At 45.3% G+C, this 21,925-nt stretch overlaps 1 protein-coding gene across 1 annotated transcript in view; it reads left to right on the top strand.

Annotated features, from left to right (window-relative positions):
* The first annotated feature begins 1,296 nt into the window (after nt 1–1,296).
* HAO2 (hydroxyacid oxidase 2) overlaps nt 1,297–21,925 on the top strand; it is a 55,261-nt gene continuing 34,632 nt past the window's right edge. Inside the window, exons 1-3 of the mRNA XM_084832191.1 lie at nt 1,297–1,345; nt 15,744–15,896; nt 20,752–20,903. Of these exons, the coding sequence (XP_084688317.1) occupies nt 15,766–15,896; nt 20,752–20,903 (283 nt within the window). The 5' untranslated portion in view covers nt 1,297–1,345; nt 15,744–15,765. The remainder of the gene's footprint in view (nt 1,346–15,743; nt 15,897–20,751; nt 20,904–21,925) is intronic.

Genomic DNA, 21,925 nt, shown 5'->3' with positions numbered 1-21,925 from the left:
CAGCATTTGCACTCCAGCAGATTCCTGTTCCCCATCCAGGAGAACCCATCGTGCCATAGGATTTCCTGCAGAGAGCAAAGCCAGTTCTCTGCCTCCTTTTCACATCCAGTTCTAGTACAGACTGCCTTCCTGCTACACAAGACACATCACTCACCTCCTTCCCTTTTCTAATGGTGTGAAAAAAGATGAATCATCTCCGTCCATCAGCTATGCCTTCTTGGGCCATGCTAGCTCCCATTGAAAAACATCTCCAGCGTATTACCCCTGCCACGTAAGAGGCATTGACCTGGTCTGCACGATCACCACAGCCACGGTGGGTTGCAGCACCTGCAGGCACAAAGTTACCAGTTCATGCCCCTGCTGCAGCTTTTCGTGTCATCTGAACCTGGCAAGGGTGGCTTTTTGGAGAGGTTAACAAACCACCCCACAAACCTACAACAAGCCATGGGTTCTGGGTGGTTTGTTAACGACACGAGCTGTGCCTGGCGAGGGTAATTGGGGAAATGAGCTGGTACATGTGGGGGTGGTTAACAAGCCACCCTGGCTTATTAACCACCCTCATGTCATGCAAACTGGGCCATTACTTCAAGGCACCCACACTGATAGCTCTACTTACAGAAATCTTATGGATTACATGGTTGGAAGGGATCTGGATCTCTTTGTATTACAGGCACTGGGCTGAAAAGGACCCCTGAAAAGTCATTTAGACCAACCCCCAAACACATAACAATCAAGCTGTTATGGAGCTGATCCTACAGTGATGCTTGCATATAAACAAGAGCTGTGTTTTGAAAACCAATTTCATATAGAACAATTTCATGTAAAAATAGTCTTCCTTTTGACTATTTGCCGTTTATCTTCTAAGAAAGTAGATTTACCAGATGCTAATAAATTTGCTTTACGGTGAATTTTGGAGAAATCCTACCCAGCTCCTAATGGATACTACTGTGGTTTTAAAGACTGTCATAAGGCACAAGATACCTGCCCAGGCCCCTTCAGACTGCTTTCTGACATGTTGATTTTATGTTCCCTGCTATGCTAAACCTTTCAGAGCTATGGAATGTGCAACTAGTGCATTGATTGGCAGGACTGTTTCATCATCAGACGACATTCAGAACAGCACAAACAGTACAAAGTTTACTGGAAAGTTAAGCTTTAATCTCTTGCAGTAATTTGTTACATTTCTAACAGTCATCTTCTCCCCCCCCCCGCCACCACCACCACCCCACCCACAACGCTAATTAAGGAGCAGAAGTTCTTACCAAGGGCTTGCCCTGCATTCATTTTGAAATCCACACTGAAGCAAAGTGTTTTAGCTGATGTTGCTCACTCTTCAGTACTAAAAGTAAGTTTGGATCCATTTGTTTTGTGGTGGCAGGGGTGGGCAGGTTAGGTGTTTGAAGTGGGTAAGTGCTAGTTGGGAAAGAGAGGAGTTAGAGTAGAGCATCATGTACCTGCCAAGGGCGGCATGGGGACATGCCTGGTGATTATGTGGCACTAATCACCTTAGAGGGCAGAGGAAGGGGGGAAGGCTGTGCTGAAGGCTGCAGTGGGGGGCGTGAGGTATGTGTTGAGCGGGCACACACCGACTCAGTCAGAGCTGCTTGCTGCTGTGAGTGCCTCTTCGTGATCACTTGTAACATCCCTAATAGAACATCTCAGTCAATAGAGAGTCCATGCACAGTATACATTTGGGCTGCTATCCTACAAGGCAAAAAGGGGTCATGAGTGTTTGCCCAGCGCAGGGTCATTGGGATGGATCCAGACTTAGTCATACTTCGAGCAGACCCACTGAAATCAATGGGACTTAAGTTTTATCATGATTAATTTAAGGTTGGGTCCAGCACAATAGTTGATCTGGAGTGCTTGTTGCTGACCCACGAAGGTGGCTGTGTTCCCTGTTGCATTCAGCAGTGCAGGATGAGAGTGTACCTGAATGTGAGGGTTCCTGGCCAATGGGGGCTTGTTCTGCACAGTGCATACTTATCATATAATAGCCGCTCCTCCTTCCAGTTCTCCTCTTAGCCCATTGCTTCCTTCATCCACAAGTATGAACTAACAATAGAGCTTAATTTGGGATTAGCTGAGCCAAAATTTCTGAGAGATTTTTCTTTGTTGAGTTTCCCAAAACTGTTGGAGAATTCCTCCTTCCCATGGTGAATATTTGTTGAAATGGTCCCCCAAATATGCACCTGTAATTAGACTGGAGAATTTCGGGAGGGCAAATTCACACAGCCCTATTTGACCCAGCATACAACTGGCAATAGTGCAATCTGGTGGGGGGAGACATGAGAGACATTTGTGGCAGTCATACTTAAAGCATGGCTTCCCACCTGCTTCAGTTGCCTGTGTGGGGTGCTTGGGGGTGCATTGGGATTCCTGTGTGGTGTTTGGTGTGGGGGTTGCCTGTAAAGTGTTTGAGGAGACAAGTGTAAGCAATCTGCTGAACGCTTCTGTATTTGTTCTGAGGCTATTCTGTGCAAAAGGGCACCCTTTGTGCCAAGTGCCCTTTCACCATGGGCCAATCTTCACATGCAATTTAACATGGAAGGGAAACAGATTGAGGTTGTTTGTGACACATGACATCGTCATCAATCCACAGCAACACCACTGCTTTCCTCTGTAAATTCCGCATTTTCACAGAGTAGTTTTACTTCATTTTTTAAAAATGAGGGCTCCCAAGCAGTTCAACTGCACTGAGCCTCATTGCTCTGGATTAAATCCAGTCTGATGGGCATGCCAGGGGTGTGTCTTCCACCTGGCTGTGACCTTGGTCAAGGGGTCCTTTCCCACTATTGTTTTGGTTTGCCACTGTTTCACAGTAGCGTGTGGAGGACACAGGTCTTGTTCCTTGCCCTGTAGTAATTATTTTCCCTACTGGTGTTTCTGCCTCTCAGTAGTGCTCTATGCTTTGCCATTCACTGTACTTCATGTCTTCTTTCTTCGGTAGTAGACCACAGTCCCAAGATAGTGTGGCTATCTTGGGACCCCTTTACTCTTTTTCTCCACTATCTTGCTATATCGCACCTCCGGCAGCTCATTTTGGAGGCTTCATTCTCTGCACCTTCCTTAAACTATTCCGTGCACACACACACACACACACACACACACTGGTTGATCCTTTTTTTTACCCCGTAATCCCCCGAAATACCAGAAAACCGCTAAATTGCTATTGCAACATGTTGCAAGGGCGAAATTGCTCTACCACAGCTTCTCCTTACTGGGAACTTGCCAACTGTATTCCCTCTTTCCCTTTTCTCCTTTTTGGGCTGTGGTGTGTCCTTTGGGGATCAAGGACAGTGGGATTTTCTCCTGCAGCTCTCTTCTCTGCTGTTCCCTTCTGTCTTGCAGTTTTTCCCATCTTAATCCCGCCCCCCCTCCAATCTCCTGAAAGCACTGAACCAGTAAATCACCCTTGAGCCATAGGGCAATGAAATCACACTACTTATCATTATAATTATAATGATAAAGGGTCATTATTATAAATATAAAGGGTCTCATTATAGTGTGCTTTGGGGAATCAGGGCTGCTGGTCCTTTCTCCATCTCACCACCTTGTCATTTCAGGGACATAAGAAGGCAGAGAAACAAAGGTCAAGAAAGATGGGAAACACTTAAGTACAACTGTAGAAAATACTAATGAAACCCTAAAGACAACCAAATTCACAGTTCCAAAGCCCTGTGATAGTGATTTCACGTACAGGGAATAGCTCTAAATCGCTATACCACTATAGCAATTTAGAGCTATTCCGTATAGGTGATATTGCGGTATTATTTTATTATTTATTTTATTTAAAACATTTCTATCCCACCCTATATCATTAAGATCTCAGGACAGCATACAAATAAAATCAATTTTAAAAGTATAAAACAGTAAATAATGTAAACACCTAAAAACATATTAAACTATTAAACAAACTAATACCAGTTAAAATCTAAAACAATAAAACAGTTAAAACAATGTGCTAGGGAATGCATTTAGCCATCAAAGGCTTTGGTAAAAAGCCATGTTTTTGCTTGGCGCCAAAACAAGTCCAATGTCTCTGCTCACAACCTCCTGCTTGTCTCTGCGCCTGCGCCTCACATCTAGAACCTTAAGTTGTCCCTCCCTCTCCATGCCAGGGTCACCGTCGCTCCCAGGAATGTGAGGGGGGGGCTCTCCCTCCAGCTGCACCTCTGAAAAGCGACCGGGTTCCTCTCCCACAAATTGTATCTCTTCCTCAGAATCAGAGCTGCTTTGGGACTCAGATCCAACCCTGACAGGTGCTCCCTCAAATATTGAGGTCCCAAGCCCCTTAGGGCTTTAAATGTCATTACCAAAACCTTGAATTCTGACCAGAAGCGTATCGGCAGCCAGTCCAATTCCTTCAAAACTGGTGTTATATGGTTTTTATGAGGTGTTCCAGTCAGCAGTGTAGCTGCTGCATTTTGCACTAGCTGCAGCTTCCGAGTCATCTTCAAGGGCAGCCTCATGTAAAGTGCATTGCAGTAGACTAATCAGGAAGTTACTAGCACATGCACTACTGTGGCTAGGTTATCCCTTTCCAGGAAAGGCCATAGCTGGCAGATCAGTCGAAGCTGGCCCCAAGTACTCTGGGCCACGGACTCCACCTGGGGCTCCAGTGACAGGGATGGATCTAGGAGTACTCCCAAGCTACGCACCTGCTCCTTCAGGGGGAGTGCAACCCCATCCAGGACAGGTCGCTTACCCAATTCCCAGACTCGGGAACCACCAATCCACAGAGCTTCCATCTTGTCAGGATTTAGCTTCAGTTTATTGGCCCTCATCCAGGCACTGCTCCAGCACCTTCACTGCCTCAGCCATCTCTGACAACAAGGAGAAATAGAGCTGAGTATCATCAGCGTACTGGTGACACCCCACCCCAAAATGACCTCTCCCAACAGCTTCATATAGATGTTGAACAGCATGGGGGATAGAATAGAACCCTGCGGTGCCCCACAGCTTAATCGTCATGTGGTAGAACAGGAATCCCCTAATACCACTCTCTGGAATTGGCCCTGCAGGTAGGAGTGTAGCACAGTGTTGCACAAAATGCTAGTTTCGCCCCCTGGAGGCTAGTCCAATTTGCCCCAAAGAGGAGAGTCAACTTCAGGCTGGGTCCAACTCGATTTTATTGTTTGCAAACAGTTCGACAAAGGAGCTCACGCTCAAAGCAGAGTCGACCCTGGGCAACCTCCGTGCTACAGCTTTATCACTTAGCTTGCATTCCTCAGCCAGCGTGTTACTTTTGATTGGTTGCCAGCGGTTTGCTTAGCAACCTTATCTTAGGGTTACTGTCTGCTCATTCCAGGCATGCGCAGCTCTTACAGTACTATGTGCTGCTTAAGACACATACAATGGCTTTTAGGTTACATTTTTACTACAATTCCCCCCTCAAAAGGCTTTTCTCAAATTTATACTCTCTTTGGTCCCGCGGTGGACTATGCACTTAAAGGCGCAAACTATTATTGCTGTGGCATTGATGGTTTTCTCTAAACAGCAAGTGAGGCCTAGGACGCCTTTGTTCTAGCTACTAGAATGTTGACAACAAAAACACTTTTTTTTTAACTTTTGGAACTCAGTTTTGTTCCGTTCATCAGGAACCCTTGAAACGAGAGCATCCTCTTTCTGTAGAGCTACTTGAGTCCTTTCAGGGGTTCATTATTCCAACGGTGACCTTCAGGTGGGTCAGCTTCCGGTGTGACCCTCTCTGGTGCAGGTGATGCCTTTATTCAGTGTGATGAATCCACTTCTTTTTTTTGGCGACTTTCATAGCAATGGGAGTGGTAAGTAGGATCTGAAACAGACCCTTCTGCTTCTTGGTAGGTGGTTCATCTTTCTAGGACTGGATTAGCACCCAATCGCTGGGATTGAGATTATGCACTGGAGCATCTAAAGGCCAGGATTGGTGCGGTGTCGCAAACCTGTGAAAACAAAACAGACTGCAAAGCAGTAACATAGCCCTGAATCTTAAAACTTTTACTTTTAAATTCACATTTAAGCTATCAGCCATAGGTAATATCCGAGGTGGGCACTTATGGAACGTTTAAAAGGTGTCAATTTAATACTTCCCTTGGGGGTGCACCATACTTGAGTCAAGGTGATTGGCAAGGCCTGTGGCCTTTCAACTTAATCTTTAAACAAATTTTAATGAGCATTGTCTTTAAGGTGCGGTTCATCTTCTCAACTTGACTTGTAGATTGAGGTTTCCAAGGGGGGTGTAGCTTCTAGTTAGTTTGTTATGCCTGGGCCACTACTTGCGTCACTTGTCCAACAAAATGGGGCCCCTGATTTGATTCACTCTCTTTAGGTAACAAGAGCTTAGGGATTACTTTTTAACAGGATCTGGGCTACTGTCTGAGCGGTGCAGTCAATTGCTTTTATCATTACTAGCAGGTACTGATAGCCATGAGTCTGGGGCAACTCTGAAAAGTCAATTTGAAATCTCTGAAAAGGATAGTAAGCGCATGGGCGACTTCTCATTTGAGCTGGGGGCTCAAACATCTTTGAATCATTTTTGAGGCACAAAGGGCAGTCAGCCACTGTTCTCAGGTCTTGGTCTAACCTGAAGGAGGTGCTATCTGCCTCGGGCGCACTCAAAATCGGGGTGTTAAAGGGGGATGATCCCTTTATTAACTAACCATAATTTTTGCACTTCTCAATGAGCGGCTTCAAGCCTGCACAGGTGGCTTTTTTCAGAGGATACTGCCTTACGCACACAGGGCTCTCCCTTTTTAAAGAAGATTTTAATTTGTGTTATGCATTTGGTCGGGCAAGGGTTCTGTCTGCCCACACACATGGATTAACATTCTCTAAAATCTCAGTCCCTTTGGCCTCTGACACAATCTTGATTGCTTGAAGGGCCATTCGATAATTTGAGCCCTGCATTGCTGGCAGCTGTACTACAATCTGATTATCACTGAAGAAGATTTTAGCTTGCAGTTTTGTTAACAAGTCCCGCCCCAAGAGGGCAACCAGGTATGCAGATGAAACTACAAAGGCATGTTCCAGTATGTTATTTCCAGTCTTCGTGAGGAGGGGCTTACACATGGGCAATTTAGTTTGTTTTTTTTCCCTTTAATTTCTTTTATAGTTACATGCTTTCCACTTTCTCTTGCCGGGGGGCTTCACAGGGATCATAGAAAATGTGGCTCCAGTATCTACTAGGGCTTTACAGTCCTCGCCACCAACCCTTACTTTTACCTTGGGATTCTCCCGAGCGTTTGTTCGTAGGGTGGTGGCCCTTCAGCTAGACTCCCCCCCACTGGAGGACCCTGCCAGCATTTGGCAGCCTTCAGGGTGAGTCTCTTTTCTCTTTTCTTTCAGCTCTGGACAATCTTTCTTCCAATGTCTCTTCTCTCGGCAATACGCACATTTATTGAGCCCGGTCGGACCTTTCCTTTTCTGCCCCCCCCCCCGGTTGCTTCTGTGCTCTCAAGCTGCTGTTTATATCTCCGCCCATGGTGGCTGCCAGCATTGCCTTTTCCTTTTTCCAGGAATGGCACTTTTTTATGTGCTCTCATGTGCACCATAGCTCTAAAAACTTCATGATCTGGGGTCTGATAAGGCTAAAGCAGGCGGTGATATTAAGGCTTGCTTCAATTTAAGAAAAGCCTTTTTTATTTTAATTGTCCACTTCTAGTGGGTAATATTTTTGTTAAAGCTTCATACGGGGGCTTCACCCCTTTTTATGGCTACTATAGCCTCCCTCTTGTAACAGGCACACTTATCTTTTGGCTTGCCTGTTCTGCAAATCATGTTTCAAATTCTCTGTGCCATGCACCAGTTTTAACTCTTTGTTTTCTCTGCAAGTTAGGCTGTTTGCCATTGCTTCGACAGAGACTCGCTTGCTTAGATCTTCTTACTAATCTCAACGACACACATTTGGGATAAGCTTTCTTTCTTTTTTTAAGCCTTTTTGTCTGCTACTTTCTTCTGCCTTCTTTTATACCTTTTTCATATCATTAAAATCTAACACCATGACTGGAAAACATTTGTTTTGTACAGTAGGGCATGGTGGAGCAGATCTAACCATTATACTGCTCCTCTGACTGCATGGTCAGGGCCCATCAAAATCAAGGGAAGGGCGTTCTCATATGTGGAAAGAGTTCCAAGCCACCATTTTTGCATCGGCAACTCCACACTGCATGAGTTTTGGCAGAGTGTCAGGTTTGCCTCTGAGCAAATGGAACGTCAGAACAGTTCAGATTTTGAGAAAGAGCTGGAACACATGGGGCAGGAACTTTCTTAGGCTTCAGAAACACAGCTGGGCTTAGAAGTATCACGGGAGAGTGGGGGACTCTCTCTCTCTCACCTCTTAAGTTAAGAGAATTTGCTGCCCCCCTTTTTAAAGGGAAACTAACTTTCATAGTTTCTCTTTGAACTTTTTGAAGGCTGTTTCCTTTGTAGTCTATGAATCTCTAGCAATTTGTATCTGTATGCTTCATTAGGGTAAATGAAATCAAAGCCTTGGAAATCATAGAATCATAGAATAGTAGGGTTGGAAGGGGCTTACAAGGCCATCGAGTCCAACCCCTTGCCCAGTGCAGGAATCTAAATCAGAGCATCCCTGACAGATGGCTGTCCAGCCTCGTCTTGAATGCCTCCAGGGTGGGAGAGCCCACCACCTCCCCAGGTAATTGGTTCCATTGTCGTATTGCTCTAACAGTTAGGACGTTTCTCCTGATGTTCAGCTGGAATCCAGCTTCCTGTCACTTGAGCCCATTATTCCGTGTCCTGCACTCTGGGATGATTGAGAAGAGATCCTGGCCTTCCTCTCTGGGACAACCTTTTAAGTACTTGAAGAGTGCTATCAGATCTCCTCTCAGTCTTCTCTTCTCAAGGCTAAATATACCCAGTTCTTTCAGTCAAATGCAGCTTTTTATCTGAGTGTTGAAATCACAAATCAAACTGTACACTGAGCTGATCACAAACAAACACACAATCTACAACAACGGGAGTTTAAGGCTATGACAAGCCTCACAGTACTTTTTATGGCAAGTCTTTAACTGTCTAAAGTTCCAGTCCATGTGCAGAGTGCCTCTAACAAAGAAGGCTTTGGGCCATAAAGAAGGGATGTTTTTAACAAAAGCTCTGTGTCTCTTCATCAGTTCTAATGGGGAAGGTGTAACCTTACACCTCTTCTAGATTCCTCCACAGATAAGAACAGAGCAGTGCTGCTCAGCTTTCCAGCTGTGATGCTTTTCTTGTGTGTGGTTTTTTTTTTTTTTTGCAAATCTCACTCTTTTGTCAGGTCCTCACAGACACCTTCCAGCCTCTCTGCTTGCTAAGGCTAAACCAGCCACGGCGAAGGGGGGTTAGGCAAGTCCCCCTTGGCTCTGCTCTGAGCAGGCTGACAGAGATAAGCTTACACAGACCCTGATATTTTAAGAACTTGCTCTGTCTTTGTTTCTTGATTTTGCCACAGTCTTTAAGTCGTCAAACAAATCTCTTTCTTCAGAAGTTGCAACTTTTTTAACTGCTTTTGCTTCTTCTAACAAACTTGGATACGGTGGCAGACAAACTGTCTCTGGAGGGCCCCCTCCCTCCCCCAACAACCTCTCCTCCCAACCTAACAGACCAAATCAGACCGGGGGGAGCTCAGGGCACCTTGGGCAGGGTCTCCCAGTCTTCAAGCTCCTTCTGTGGGGCTTGAATCAGGGAGAACAGGGGCTTTGGGCTTCACCTCAGAGCATACCATCATGACTTTACAATATTGAACTTTATATTCAACCTTTTCTCACCTTCAGTGGATTTTGGTTGGCACTCATCCAAATGCTGATAACCTCACCTTCCCTGAGGCAAATTTATCTCTTACTACTTGATTCAGACACCACCCGGGGTCTCTTGCCCCTGTGGTCCTTTGCCAGTAACACATTTACACATTTACACTTCTGTAACTAAGGGGGATTCTTTCCGCACCAATTCAACCAACCATCAATATAGGTGAATTGATCCCATTGCCCATTATTCACCACATTTTTATATACAGCATTTACAAGATTTACACCAAAGGATCCTATGTCTGGCCAACTAATTCCAAATGCTGGCCATTCCAATTGACAGAGTGTAACCAGCTTGCCTTTCGACATCTTAGTACACGAAGTCTGACAAACCTCAGACGCTTGACTTTGCTAAAGTTCTTTAGCATGCATCCCAAGGGAGTGGCAGAGCTTTCTAAACGGGAGCTACCCGCCCCCATTGTGCCTACCTCTATTTGAAACCATACACGGAGCCTGACAAACCTCCGACACTGACACGGAGTCTGACAAACCTCAGACGTTTACACAGAGTCTGACAAACCTCAGACGCTCCGAAGGCAACTCAAACAGAAAGACAGAAGGGAAATCAAGTACTTACTCTGCCCAACACCCTAGTGCCGTCTCTTCAGACCCATTCAGCCTGGTTGACTCAATCAATGGAGTCCACGCCTTTAACCTCCTGGGTGTCCCGACCCCCGTTCTCTGGTGCCATGGCAGACCTCAAAGGCGGTCCGGCGCGCCCCACAGGCACCTTTGCCGGTTCTGTCGTTTGACCCCAGGGTGGTCCAAGGGACTCCTGGCTGGCTCGCCAGTTTGTTGCACAAAATGCTAGTTTCGCCCCCTGGAGGCTAGTCCAATTTGCCCCAAAGAGGAGAGTCAACTTCAGGCTGGGTCCAACTCAATTTTATTGTTTGCAAACAGTTCGACAAAGGAGCTCACGCTCAAAGCAGAGTCGACCCTGGGCAACCTCCGCGCTACAGTTTTATCACTTAGCTTGCATTCCTCAGCCAGCGTGTTACTTTTGATTGGTTGCCAGCGGTTTGCTTAGCAATCTTATCTTAGGGTTACTGTCTGCTCATTCCAGGCATGCGCAGCTCTTACAGTACTATGTGCTGCTTAAGACACATACAATGGCTTTTAGGTTACATTTTTACTACAACAGTGCCCCCAACTCCCATCCTGCAGAGCCGATACAGTAAGATACCATGATCAATGGTGTCAAAAGCTGCTGAGAGATCCAGGAAGATCAACAGGGTAGCACTCCCCCATCTTTCACCCAGAGTAGGTCATCAGTCAGAGCAACCAAGGCCATTTCAGTGCCTGAAACCTTGGCCTGAAACCAAGACTTTGGCCTGAAACCAGACTGAAATGGTTTCAACCTAGAGGCAGACAAGTAGGCCTCTTGGTGACACACTTACACTGGATGGGAATGTAGGAAGTTTTGGGATCAGAATATTCTGCTGCTTTTTCTGGATGCACCCAGGGAGCAAGGGGGGGCAGGTAATATGCCTCTCACAGGTGGTTGTTGACATCATTTCAACTGGTGGGATTCTGCCCAACTGACCTCAAAGTAAGGCAGATAAAAGTGCAGTGTGACCTATGAAACCGGTTTGTTTGGGAAGTGTATAGTCCACTTTTTCTTGCTTCGTGTGCCCTTGATGGAGCTAAGCTGATTTCAGGAGAAAGTGGATACAAGCTGAAAACACATCTCAATGCATTGCCATGAAGACTGGCCCCATGGCGCCTCTTACAACCATCCCCACTTCTGTGCTCAAAGTGTGCATGCCATGAGGCCCAAGCTTATCATCTGAGTAATGGGCTTCCTGACAGGAGTCTACATAGTGATGCTCATCTGTATTGATATGACTGCACAGGGAGCTCTCTGATGAGGTGAGACTTAAAAGGTCATGTATAGGAGATGGAAAGAGGGACATATTGCCACAGAGGAGTACACTAGAGTTGCCCAAACTTGTAAGGATGGGATCAGGAGAGCAAAGGCCAAGCTGAGGCTGGCAAGGGATGCTAAAAACAACAAAAAAGTCTTCTTTAGCTATGTTAGGAGCAAGAAGAACAAGGAAGGGGTAGGTCATCTGCTTCGGGAATATGGTGAATTGTTAACAGGTGGTAACAGGGGGGATGATTTCACCAGATTTCTCCAGTGAGAGGAGAAATTCTCAAACAGTTTCTCGCAGGTAGGGCTTAATATTGGCAGGCATTGTAGTATAGCTGCAAGCAACAACTGTGTTACCAGCCTAGCCCAAATTTTGCATCCTCCATAACGTACCCTACAACACTAGGTATTTGGGGGAGGGGAGGACGCCATCCGCCCCAAAAAATGGTGAAGAAAATTTTGAGAGAATTCTGCAAAGTGGCTTTTTAAAGTGTAATAAAAAAGCTTACTATCTCAGAACATTTCTATGAAAAATGTATTCTGAGAAATTTTCACTTGGCCCTAGTTGTCAGCATCTTCTCCAGTGTCTTCCAGACATTAAGGGCATCTCCACATGGGGCTTTTATCCTGTGATTGAGATTGGTTACTCATGGAAGTTTGCAGGTGCTTTACATGATGTTGTCAGCCTCCAGGGCCTCTCCCATGGTTTCCGACCATTTCCATGGCTTAATTTGGAATGGAAATAATGAGCTAATAACAAGAATTGGTTTGAATTTCTCCATGTAAAGACGAAGTGGCACTATAACAACAGCACCATCTATTTGCTGTATAACTAAACATATAGAACTCACACATAAAGTGGGGGAAAGGGAGGAAGGGAAGTGCATGTAAATGGCCAAACTTAATCCTGCAAAGAATCCAGAACCTGAAGACCTGGTAAAATCACGGGATAAGCCTCAGTGTGGAGAAGCCCTAAATTTCTGAGAGATGAATGTGGATACACCTTGTCTCTAATGCAGATGCTTATAATACCACTACTTCCCTGAGAGACCTGTGTTGTGTCCAGCTCCAGGGAAGAGGTGTTCCAAAATCTGTCTTCCGATTTTCTGAATGTTTTCTTCCCCCATGAAAGAAGCTTCCATTTTTCTGCCTTATTCTCAGGGTGTTTTATAATTTATATTGACCTTACCTAATCATTGCTATGTGGCCAAAGGTGTGTGTGTATGTTTTCTTGCTATTACACATCTCTCCACTGCTCTGCAGCCTCCCAGGCTGCCTACGCTTCCTGATCTGAAAGAGCCCTAGGGGGGGGATTGCCTCATGATGTTTTCCTCTGGGCTTTAATTGAAGTGCTGGAAGCTGCTGGAGAGATGATTGTACAATGAAAGACAGGACTCCCGCACATGCCCCTCAGCTATCTGATAAGTAAAGTAAGCACAAGAAATCTGAACCCAACCCATGAGAATTTCTCTGAAATGTTCTTCTCCTTTGGATTTATTTTGGGAAGCAATTTCTTTGCTACGAAACTGAACTGAAAAAAAAGTGGAAGAAATTTTGGCACAGCACTAGTTTAAATTGCTATGCGCTGTGAAATTATCAATTTTTTCAGGATCTTTCCAGATGATTTAAAAACAACAGCTGCTGCAGTTTTGCTCTAAACATTGCATTCATACCAGCCCTAACAGCATGATGTCCTATCCCATGTAAAAGATGGAGGGTAGAAGAAAAGGAGGGGAAGGACAGAAAAGCCAAAAAAATCCACCCCACCTTATGCCTTATGAAGCATCAGCCTTACTGCTAGAGGAAGACTCACTGGCAGCTCATCCTGACTTATCCGGAGAGCTACTGATGTAAGCAACAAACTGGCATGAAGGATGCAAGAAACTCACAGGATGATTCGTCTACCAAAACAGTAAGGGCTCCTTCACACGGAGTTTTATCCTGCTACTGAGGTTGCTCACTCATGGAAGTTTGCAGGTCCTTTTCATGATGTCATCAACCTTCCAGGGCACATTCTGGTATTTCCTGGTTATTCCATCTAAAAAAGATCCAGAAATAATGAACTATTTATTTAAGTTGGATTGTTATGCTATTAAAACAGCCACTAGATGGTGCTGTTTCACTGAGTTCTATGGAACCTTGCAAATTAAAAGCTTCCCCTCTCAGCAATTATGTGGTTGCTGTCTGGGAGCCCACTGTAAACACGGAAAGGCTCGGCAATGGGAGGACTGTGCATTTTTACTTTAATGTAAAGGCAGCCTAAGGCTCAGATGTTTCATAAGGCAATACAGGATGAGGACAAAGTGGGGCTCTTTGCTGGTCCCAGGCACTCCATCCTCCCCACCTGGATTTGATCCTTAAAGACCAAGGAAAAGTGTGGGAGCATGACGGGTAAGTTGCAAGCAAGCACAGTTTGGGACATTGCACAACTTCATCACCTGATCATGGGGCACATCAGTTAAAGCTTCAGCCTTAGCTTCCAATTTCCTAGCTTTGTGGTGCTTGAGCCAACATGATCTTGAACTGTCAGGCCTTTTTAAATCATTGAATTATATTATATTTAACTAAGACGTTTTTGGCCATTAGAGTTATCAGTTGAAAACTTAAGTATCTCTGTGGAGCTCTTAGTGTAATGAACTTCATAGGTGAAATACAGTCATATTTTGGACAGGACATAGGAGGGAATCTCTCTGAAATTCATTTCATTTTTGCATTTTCAGCAAACTGTCCTGCATCATTCAACTTAGCTTTTATTATTTCTGATGCAAGAGTGCACTCCCATTGACAATGAACTCTTGCCATCAGAGGATAGCAACTTTACATACGTAACATCAGGGCCTTCCCATATATTTTCTCTTCTCCATCACTGCTCCTTATCAAATGGTTATTTCTTTGCCTCTGCCACTTTTGCAGTAAGACCTCTGTCCTTCCAACGACCGTAGAGATTCACAGGGTAGCTTGCCGCAAATTATTATTCTTAAAGAAAAGCCCTGCCTGCAACATTAGCAGGGAGAGTTTCCTCTAGCGTTCATTATGGAAGCAGTCTGCTGCTGGAGCAACCTAACTCCAGAGAAATTAGTGGAAAGCCTTTAAATAAGCTCTCTTGAACACAGTGGAACTTTCTTCTGAGTAAATAGGATATGATTATATCACTTACAATGCAATTCTATAAATTTCTACTTGGAAGAAAGTCCCATTAATTTCAATGGGCTTACTTACTCCCAGGTAAATGAAGATAGGACTGCAGCCTTCATATGTTTATCTGTGGGGTGGGAAGTAATATACATGACCAACTAAAGGGGGGCCCTCATAGGACCAGTAGGTCCAGGGTCTAAAATGACCTAGCTGCACCACTGGTAACACCATGCAATCCAGAAAGATAACCCTGGTCACTGGTATTGAAAGCTGGTCCTGAAGAACTGACAGAGTTGCATGTCCCCTGTCCACAACGTAGGTCCTCCACCAGGGCGCCCAAGGCTCCCTTTGTCCCAAAACCAAGTCTGAAATTGGATTAGAATGGATGTAAATGACTGTGAAAGCTAAAAGGTAATCTGCATATACTGGGTCAGCAAATTCTGTCCTTGGGATACAGCCTGCACAAAGGGATGCAAATAAGAAATCAAGGAGGTGATACTGAAGAAAATACTCCTCATGCTCTATATGAGGTATGAAACATAGCACCTATTAAAGTTGAGCATACATTTTCCACATGTCAGATATCATGCTGGAACAGGGGGCTTTTTCATATCTGGTGGTGGTTGGGTTGTGATCGTTTTACTTTTCTTGAAACCATTTTTGGGTGAAAAGTGGTATATAAATCTGTATAAGAATAACTATTCCAGGTAACTCTAGGAATTGTAGAGCTGAGTTCTGTTTAACTGACATTTCTGAAACGATCCGCATGAAATCCAAATGGTTTTGAGATGATCCTGTTTGATATGAAATATCTCGTTCAGCCCTTGGATGTTAGACTCCTGAGGAATCCCCTTCATTGCTGTAAAAACATTTCTCCATCAAGTCTTCTTCAGGACTCTCATCTGAAGTCTGCACTTGCCATGTTTAACCTGTCTCTCTCTATATATTCTTCCCAGGTTTCTTTCACTTTGCTCTGAAATGTCCCTGGTCTGTTTGTCAGACTTCGAGGCTTATGCTAAAAATCATCTTCCCAAGGCTATCTGGGATTATTTTGCAGCTGGTGCTGATGAAGGCTGTACCCGGGATGACAACCTCATGGCATATAAAAGGTATTATAGTCTTTGGAGCACAGATGGTTGGCATTCCTCTTAGGGTGGGCATTCACAATGTACTATAAGTTGGTCGAGTTGGGCCACATTGGAATAGAACATCAAGACCCTGGAAGTGGCGTCTACCAGGACAGAAATCTGATCTGGAAAAAGAAATATATTATAATAATGTGGGATAGGGCCTCTGTATCCCAAGAGTTTTGGTAGATGCTATCTGCCACTTCTCGCAGAAGCGTGACACAGTTCAACTATTACAACAGTGAGCAAAGTGTTGCTGCTGTGTGGGCACTCGCAGTTTTATCACAGTTGTTGCAGGCTCCAGTTCATGGCTAGCCAGGTTCAGATCCTCCTTCTACTACAACAAAAAGTGTCAACCTTTTAAAAATTCAGTTATCAAAAACCTGTCAGTTTAAGACTATCATTAAGGCTATGTTGTGTTGGTTCAAGCTCCAGAAAGCCAGGAAATGGGAAGCGTAGGCTGATGCCTTAAGAAGTGGCAGGGAGAAGGAGGAAATCCCAAGCTGGGGAAGGTGAGGGGAGAGTGGGAGGGACCACGAGGAGGACTGGCAGGCACACTCAGGGGCCCTGGTGGGCATCCATGTGCTTGCAGGCATCGCATTGCTGGTGTGGAGGATCAGGATTTATGTTTGAAAACCAAGACCATGTCTTCACGACAACGGAAGGAGAAGAGAATGGAGGAGTACCAGATTTTTTAAAAGGAATCAGCTTTGCTGCACTTTGATCCATGCAGGGCTCCATGAGCAAGTGCTCCGCACCAGTAAAAATCGCTTCACAGAACATACTTCCCGGTGGGGGAGGGGGTTGGAGTGGACATCATCTGGCTTTCCATCCCTCTCCTCTTTCCCCTGAAGGTCCAGATGCACCTGCATTTCAGGAACAAGCATCATTGACCACAATGGGAGTTACTTCCAAGTAGACACACATATGCTTGTGCTGGGAAAGAGGGGTGGGGGAGAACATAGGCATGGGAAACCAGCCCCCTTTCTAACCAAACCGATATTGCGCAGGATCTCTGTAATGAAGCTGTGAAGTAGTGACTTCCTCAGGCAATAAACCAAATAATGGAGAATTGGAGCCTCACACTTTAGAGCATTTAGGGAATGCACTTTAAACTGTGCCATTTCAATTGATGGGGACCTCTGTAAATTCTGATGTGGGCATTCAGGGGACAAGCCTCACTGAGCACAATGGGAGTTACTTCCGAGTAGACATTAATTGGTTTGTGCAAGGACAGGAAACACACAGGAAACACCCCTTGCCTGGGGTCACAGTGAAAGGCACACCCCTGGGCAGGGCTAGGACACCCGAGGTCAAAGTGGGGGTTGGGGCACTCAGCAACTGTACCGGGGAGAACCCAACTTGAGGAAAAGAATCGGACCTTAAGCAGTCTTGGGAAATCCAGTTTTTCTGTGATAAGCTCCATGGTGGCTGCTGGATGGCCACAACATCATGTATCCCTAACGACCTCAACAAGCAGCCGGCTCGGAGTAAATCTCTGGTGCAGACCCCCTCCCCCAAGTTAAGGCTTTTTCCATAGTGAAGCCTAATGGAACTGGGAGAATGGCCACCTCACAGCCCCATCCATCAAAGCACATGCCCTAGGATTAGGAAGTGGACCTGTCAGTCACTCAACCACACTCCCTCCCGCTGCTTGTACTCAGCATTTAGAAAAACAAAACTAAAAGACACTATCAGTAAGAGACAAAGTCTCAGTATTCGCCACTTCTCTGGAACATGAGTTGTTAACGAAGCCTCATTCAGCTCCAGCTTTGCTTCTGTTGGCTTTGGAGGTAAGCCCACTTCTCCACAGAAAGCAACAGAACCACGGTGAAGCAGCCCAATTCTGCTCAGGCTTTGGGCCTCATCCAAAACTGATGCACATCCCTACTATCCTGTACGTCTCTGCCACAAAATCACACCTGGCTCTTTCTAACTCTGTTACCAACTATTTCTCTTTCTCCACCCACACTGCCCATTAACCTCTTCTGCTCTCCAGCTCTTTGCACTTCTGTTCCAGCTCACGTTCCCTTTTGCACAGGCTCTCACATTTCTGCTTGCACTTGCTCAACTTTTCGTTCATATCAATGTATGTGTACCATGAAGCCCATGCTCCACACACATATCTTTCTTGCTTCCACATGGCTTTAGCATCCAGGGTACTAGGCCAAAGTGTATTGTAGGTCCCTGTCCCCGAATAGCTTAGTAACATTACCTAGTACAGTTTTCAATAGACCTCAGAGTGGCCAAAGGGGAGGGTGGACATAGTGCTATGAGGATAGCCTGCTATAACGGGGTAGGCAATGTGGTGCCTGCATGCTCCAGTGCACCCTCAGACACCTTTCTTCGTTCCTGCCAAGGTGCCCTATCCCTCCTGCTTAAAAAAAAGAAGAATTTTTCTTACTGTCAGCTGGGATCACTTCACAGCAAAGCGAGGGCTTCAGCTGCTCCCATCTTCATCCCCATGAATGCCGCTGGCCCACACATGGGGCTCAGAAACATCCTTAGGGAATGAAGGTGGTGGGCGGCTGCAGGCAGATTCTCTCCTCTGCAATGCGCCTATTGTGTGGGGTGCCCAGGACAGTTTCTCAAATTGGCAGATGCGCCCACAGGCCCCAAAAGACTCCACTACCATGACCAATGCACCAAATGTGAGCAGACTAACACATGTTTGCCCACATTCTCCACCAGAACTGTTAACGTACCTCCTCTCCTGATATGCGTGTATGCATACACACTATCAGAGATACACATGTAAAAGAGAGTTTTTATCCTGGACTGTAGCATGTCTTAGCCGTTCATCCCAGTGATATACACATGCAGAGATTCTGTTCCCAAGGGGCTTGGTTTATTAGTTACACAAGAATTAAAACGCACACAATGATCACATTGGGAATTCACTCATTGGTAGTAGGCACTGTATGAATTCTAATAGGGAATTAATTAGTTCAGGTATTACTGATAATCCTATGCACACTAAACCTATGTGGCAGAAGTTCAAATAAAAACCTGTTCTGCCTGGGCTGGACTATAGCTCTGGAGTGCTGTTGGGGTTGGAGCTAAGCAAATGCGGCTTCTAGGGCTTCTGGGAGAGTGAGAGAAAGACCATTATAAGATCAAGGGGAGGGAGTTCTGGATAACAAAGGTCTCTTCATGCACTCACAATAGAAAAGCAGGCACAGAGGGAGAGGCTACAATTTGTAGGTGAAAGAACTCCAGGGGATAAGACAGAATTCAAAAGATACCTTTCCAGAGATCCCAGTGAATCATCCTGAAGGCAAAGCTGTGGTGTGAAGTAGTTTCTGTGGAAGGGGCCTTGGGGAAGGCTCCTAGCTCCTTCATATTGGGCCTTTACTTTGGCAGAAGCCAGGCTCAGGTGGCCAGAACTGCGTGTTCCAGGGGAACGGAACCAGCGAGGCTCTCTGGCAAAAAGTGATCTCAACAAAAGTGATTTCAGCAATGAAGCAAGGGTCCAAAATGCCATAACCACCAGAACATAATGGAATGCCAGAACCAGCAGAACTGAGTGATGGAACAATGAGCCCTGAGTTTATATAGGAATTTTAGGCAAAGCCAAACAAAATGGACAAATACCATGGCCAGGATGGATACCAGCTGTAACAGGGTGGATTCCTGTACCAAATCTAATCGAAATGAGCTCATCCTGGAGTGCTGCACCTGAGGGTCGAGGATTTCCACCTGGTCATCACACTGAGTGATGTTCCTGCAACCCATTGGGGGCATGCAGTTCTTTGACTGGGGACAGTCGCCTGGTTAAGGTTCTTCCATTCCCACTGAGGGGCAGTCGTTTTAGTGTGGCTAACTGGGTTATATCACTGGATCTTGTCCTGTGTATGTGAACTGAAGTTCACAGCCTATGAAGCAATCGCTGTGTGGAACTTCTCACTCATTCCAGCAGAACTGCCGGCTCCCGTAGGGGGCCAGGCGAGCTTCTTGCAGCAGCCTTGTACAGTATCACAAAATACTGGAGCGAAGAGCCTCTCCCGCTCAGCAGTCTGCCAGCGCTGGGCCACCTCCTGCAGGGCACCGCGGATCCTCCCTAGCAGCATACTTGTGCATTGCAGGTTATTGTGGCATTTATACCATTGCCATATGTTGACCGGCAACTTTCATATGTGGCTACTGTAGGGATGTCATCAGTGTGCAATGCTGCTATTTGTCGGTGGCAGCAGAGTTGCCGGGGATTCTGTGGGAGTGGCTGCCAGTGTTACTACTTTGTATCTTGCTTCCACAGCTATTCTTGGCCTTTCTGTTTTGCTACTGAGAGTGCATTGCATTGGCATCACATTATGCCAGCCTAGTTTAGCAGCGGCTTTCAAAGTCAGGGGACCATGGGATTGGCCTGCTTTAGAAAAGGCTTTAGAAAAAAAAATCAAAGGCTTTAGAAAAAAATATATACAAGAAGTGGGTCCACTTCACATAACCTTATTAAAGCAAAGCACATTGTCAAAAGGTGCAGAAGTCATATTCTACATACCCTGGTGTTTTCCTTTAAACTTTCTGCTTTTAAATACTATACTATAATTACATATTATATTCTTCTGTCTTAGAAGTAATCAGAACTCCTAATGAGGTTGCTTTGGTGCTAGGCTTTTTTTTTATTATACAGAGAGAAAAAGAGAGATTGGTTTGAACTCTGTCTTTTTCCTTCAATCGGCTTAAAAAAAACCACCCAAATATAGTATGTTCCCCAGAAAAAGGCATCCCTGAGGAGGAGTCATAGATGAGTTTCCTTTGGAGCTTCATTGTGTTTTCAACAGAAATAGTGGCTACTGCCAGCAGCCCTGCTGTTTCAGCCATCTATTTCTTCCCACAGAATCTATTTCCGGCCACGCATGCTGCGGGATATGTCTGCAATGGATACAAAGACCACAATCCTTGGCACTGAGATCAGCTTCCCTGTGGGAATTGCTCCCACTGGCTTCCACAAGTTGGCTTGGCCTGATGGAGAGCAGAGCACAGCAAGAGGTATGCCAGAATCAATTTGCCATGAAAGAAACAAACAAAAAATAACATTTTAATGTATAGAAGAAACTTCAGGCAGTGACTGTGCAGGTTCGTGGGAAAATGAGGGTTTGAAATGAATACAGAATTGCTATAAATAGAGAACGAGATTTTTTGCACATGCACACACAACCCCTGCCACTTTCTCTTTCTCCTATGAAACCAACTCAACTGCCTGCCCATTCAGATTACTGCAATGTGTTATACATGGAGTTGCCTTTGAAAATGGTCCAGGAACTTAAACTAGTCAAAAACAGGGCACCAAGATTGTTAATGGCCATATACCAGATGCCAATACTTCACCATCTGCGCTGGCTACCAATCCATTTCTGGTCCCAGTTCAAAGTGCTGGTTTCAACTTTTAAAGCCAATTTACCTGAAGGAACACCTGCTCTCATATTTACCTACCTGGACCCTAAATCATTAACTGAAGCCCTTCTCCTGGAGCCCCTACGAAAGAGGGAGAGGTGGGTGGCTATGGGAGAGAGGGACTTCTCAGTGGTGGCACTCCATCAGTAGAATCTCCTCCCCAGAGAGGCTCACCTGGCACCTACATTATGCTCTTTTTGGACTTTTGATTTCCCAAGGAATTTTAGAAACTGTTTTTAGTGTTTTTACATCTTTGCTTCATTTTACCCATGTTGCTGGTTTAATTTTTGGCTGCTGCTGTCTATATACTCTTTTTATCTGGCTTGTTTTAGTATCGTTGTTCTACTGTTTCTTTGCATTTTTTTATGTCTTGAAGTTGTACAGCACCCAGACAACTTAGGTTATTGGGTGGTTTAAAAATGCAATAAGTAAATTAGCAAACAGAATCAGTCAGTCCTGTACCATTAGATGTCACTTCTCCCTCAGGGGTATCTCAGGACTCCTCCTAGTCTTTTCTAGTGAAAGACTATATCCATTCAGGGCTTGAAGTTGAAAATTCCTGCATGTACAACCTCTGACATTCCAAAGGAAAAGGGCTCACTATTTGATCCTGGGTA

Source organism: Heloderma suspectum, chromosome 2 (assembly GCF_057233095.1).
Source record: "Heloderma suspectum isolate Gila_16-S chromosome 2, 16-S_ref, whole genome shotgun sequence".
NCBI classification, from domain to species: Eukaryota; Metazoa; Chordata; class Lepidosauria; order Squamata; family Helodermatidae; genus Heloderma; species Heloderma suspectum.
Note: the sequence above shows the minus strand (reverse complement) of the source record. Positions and strands in the feature narration are given on the sequence as shown.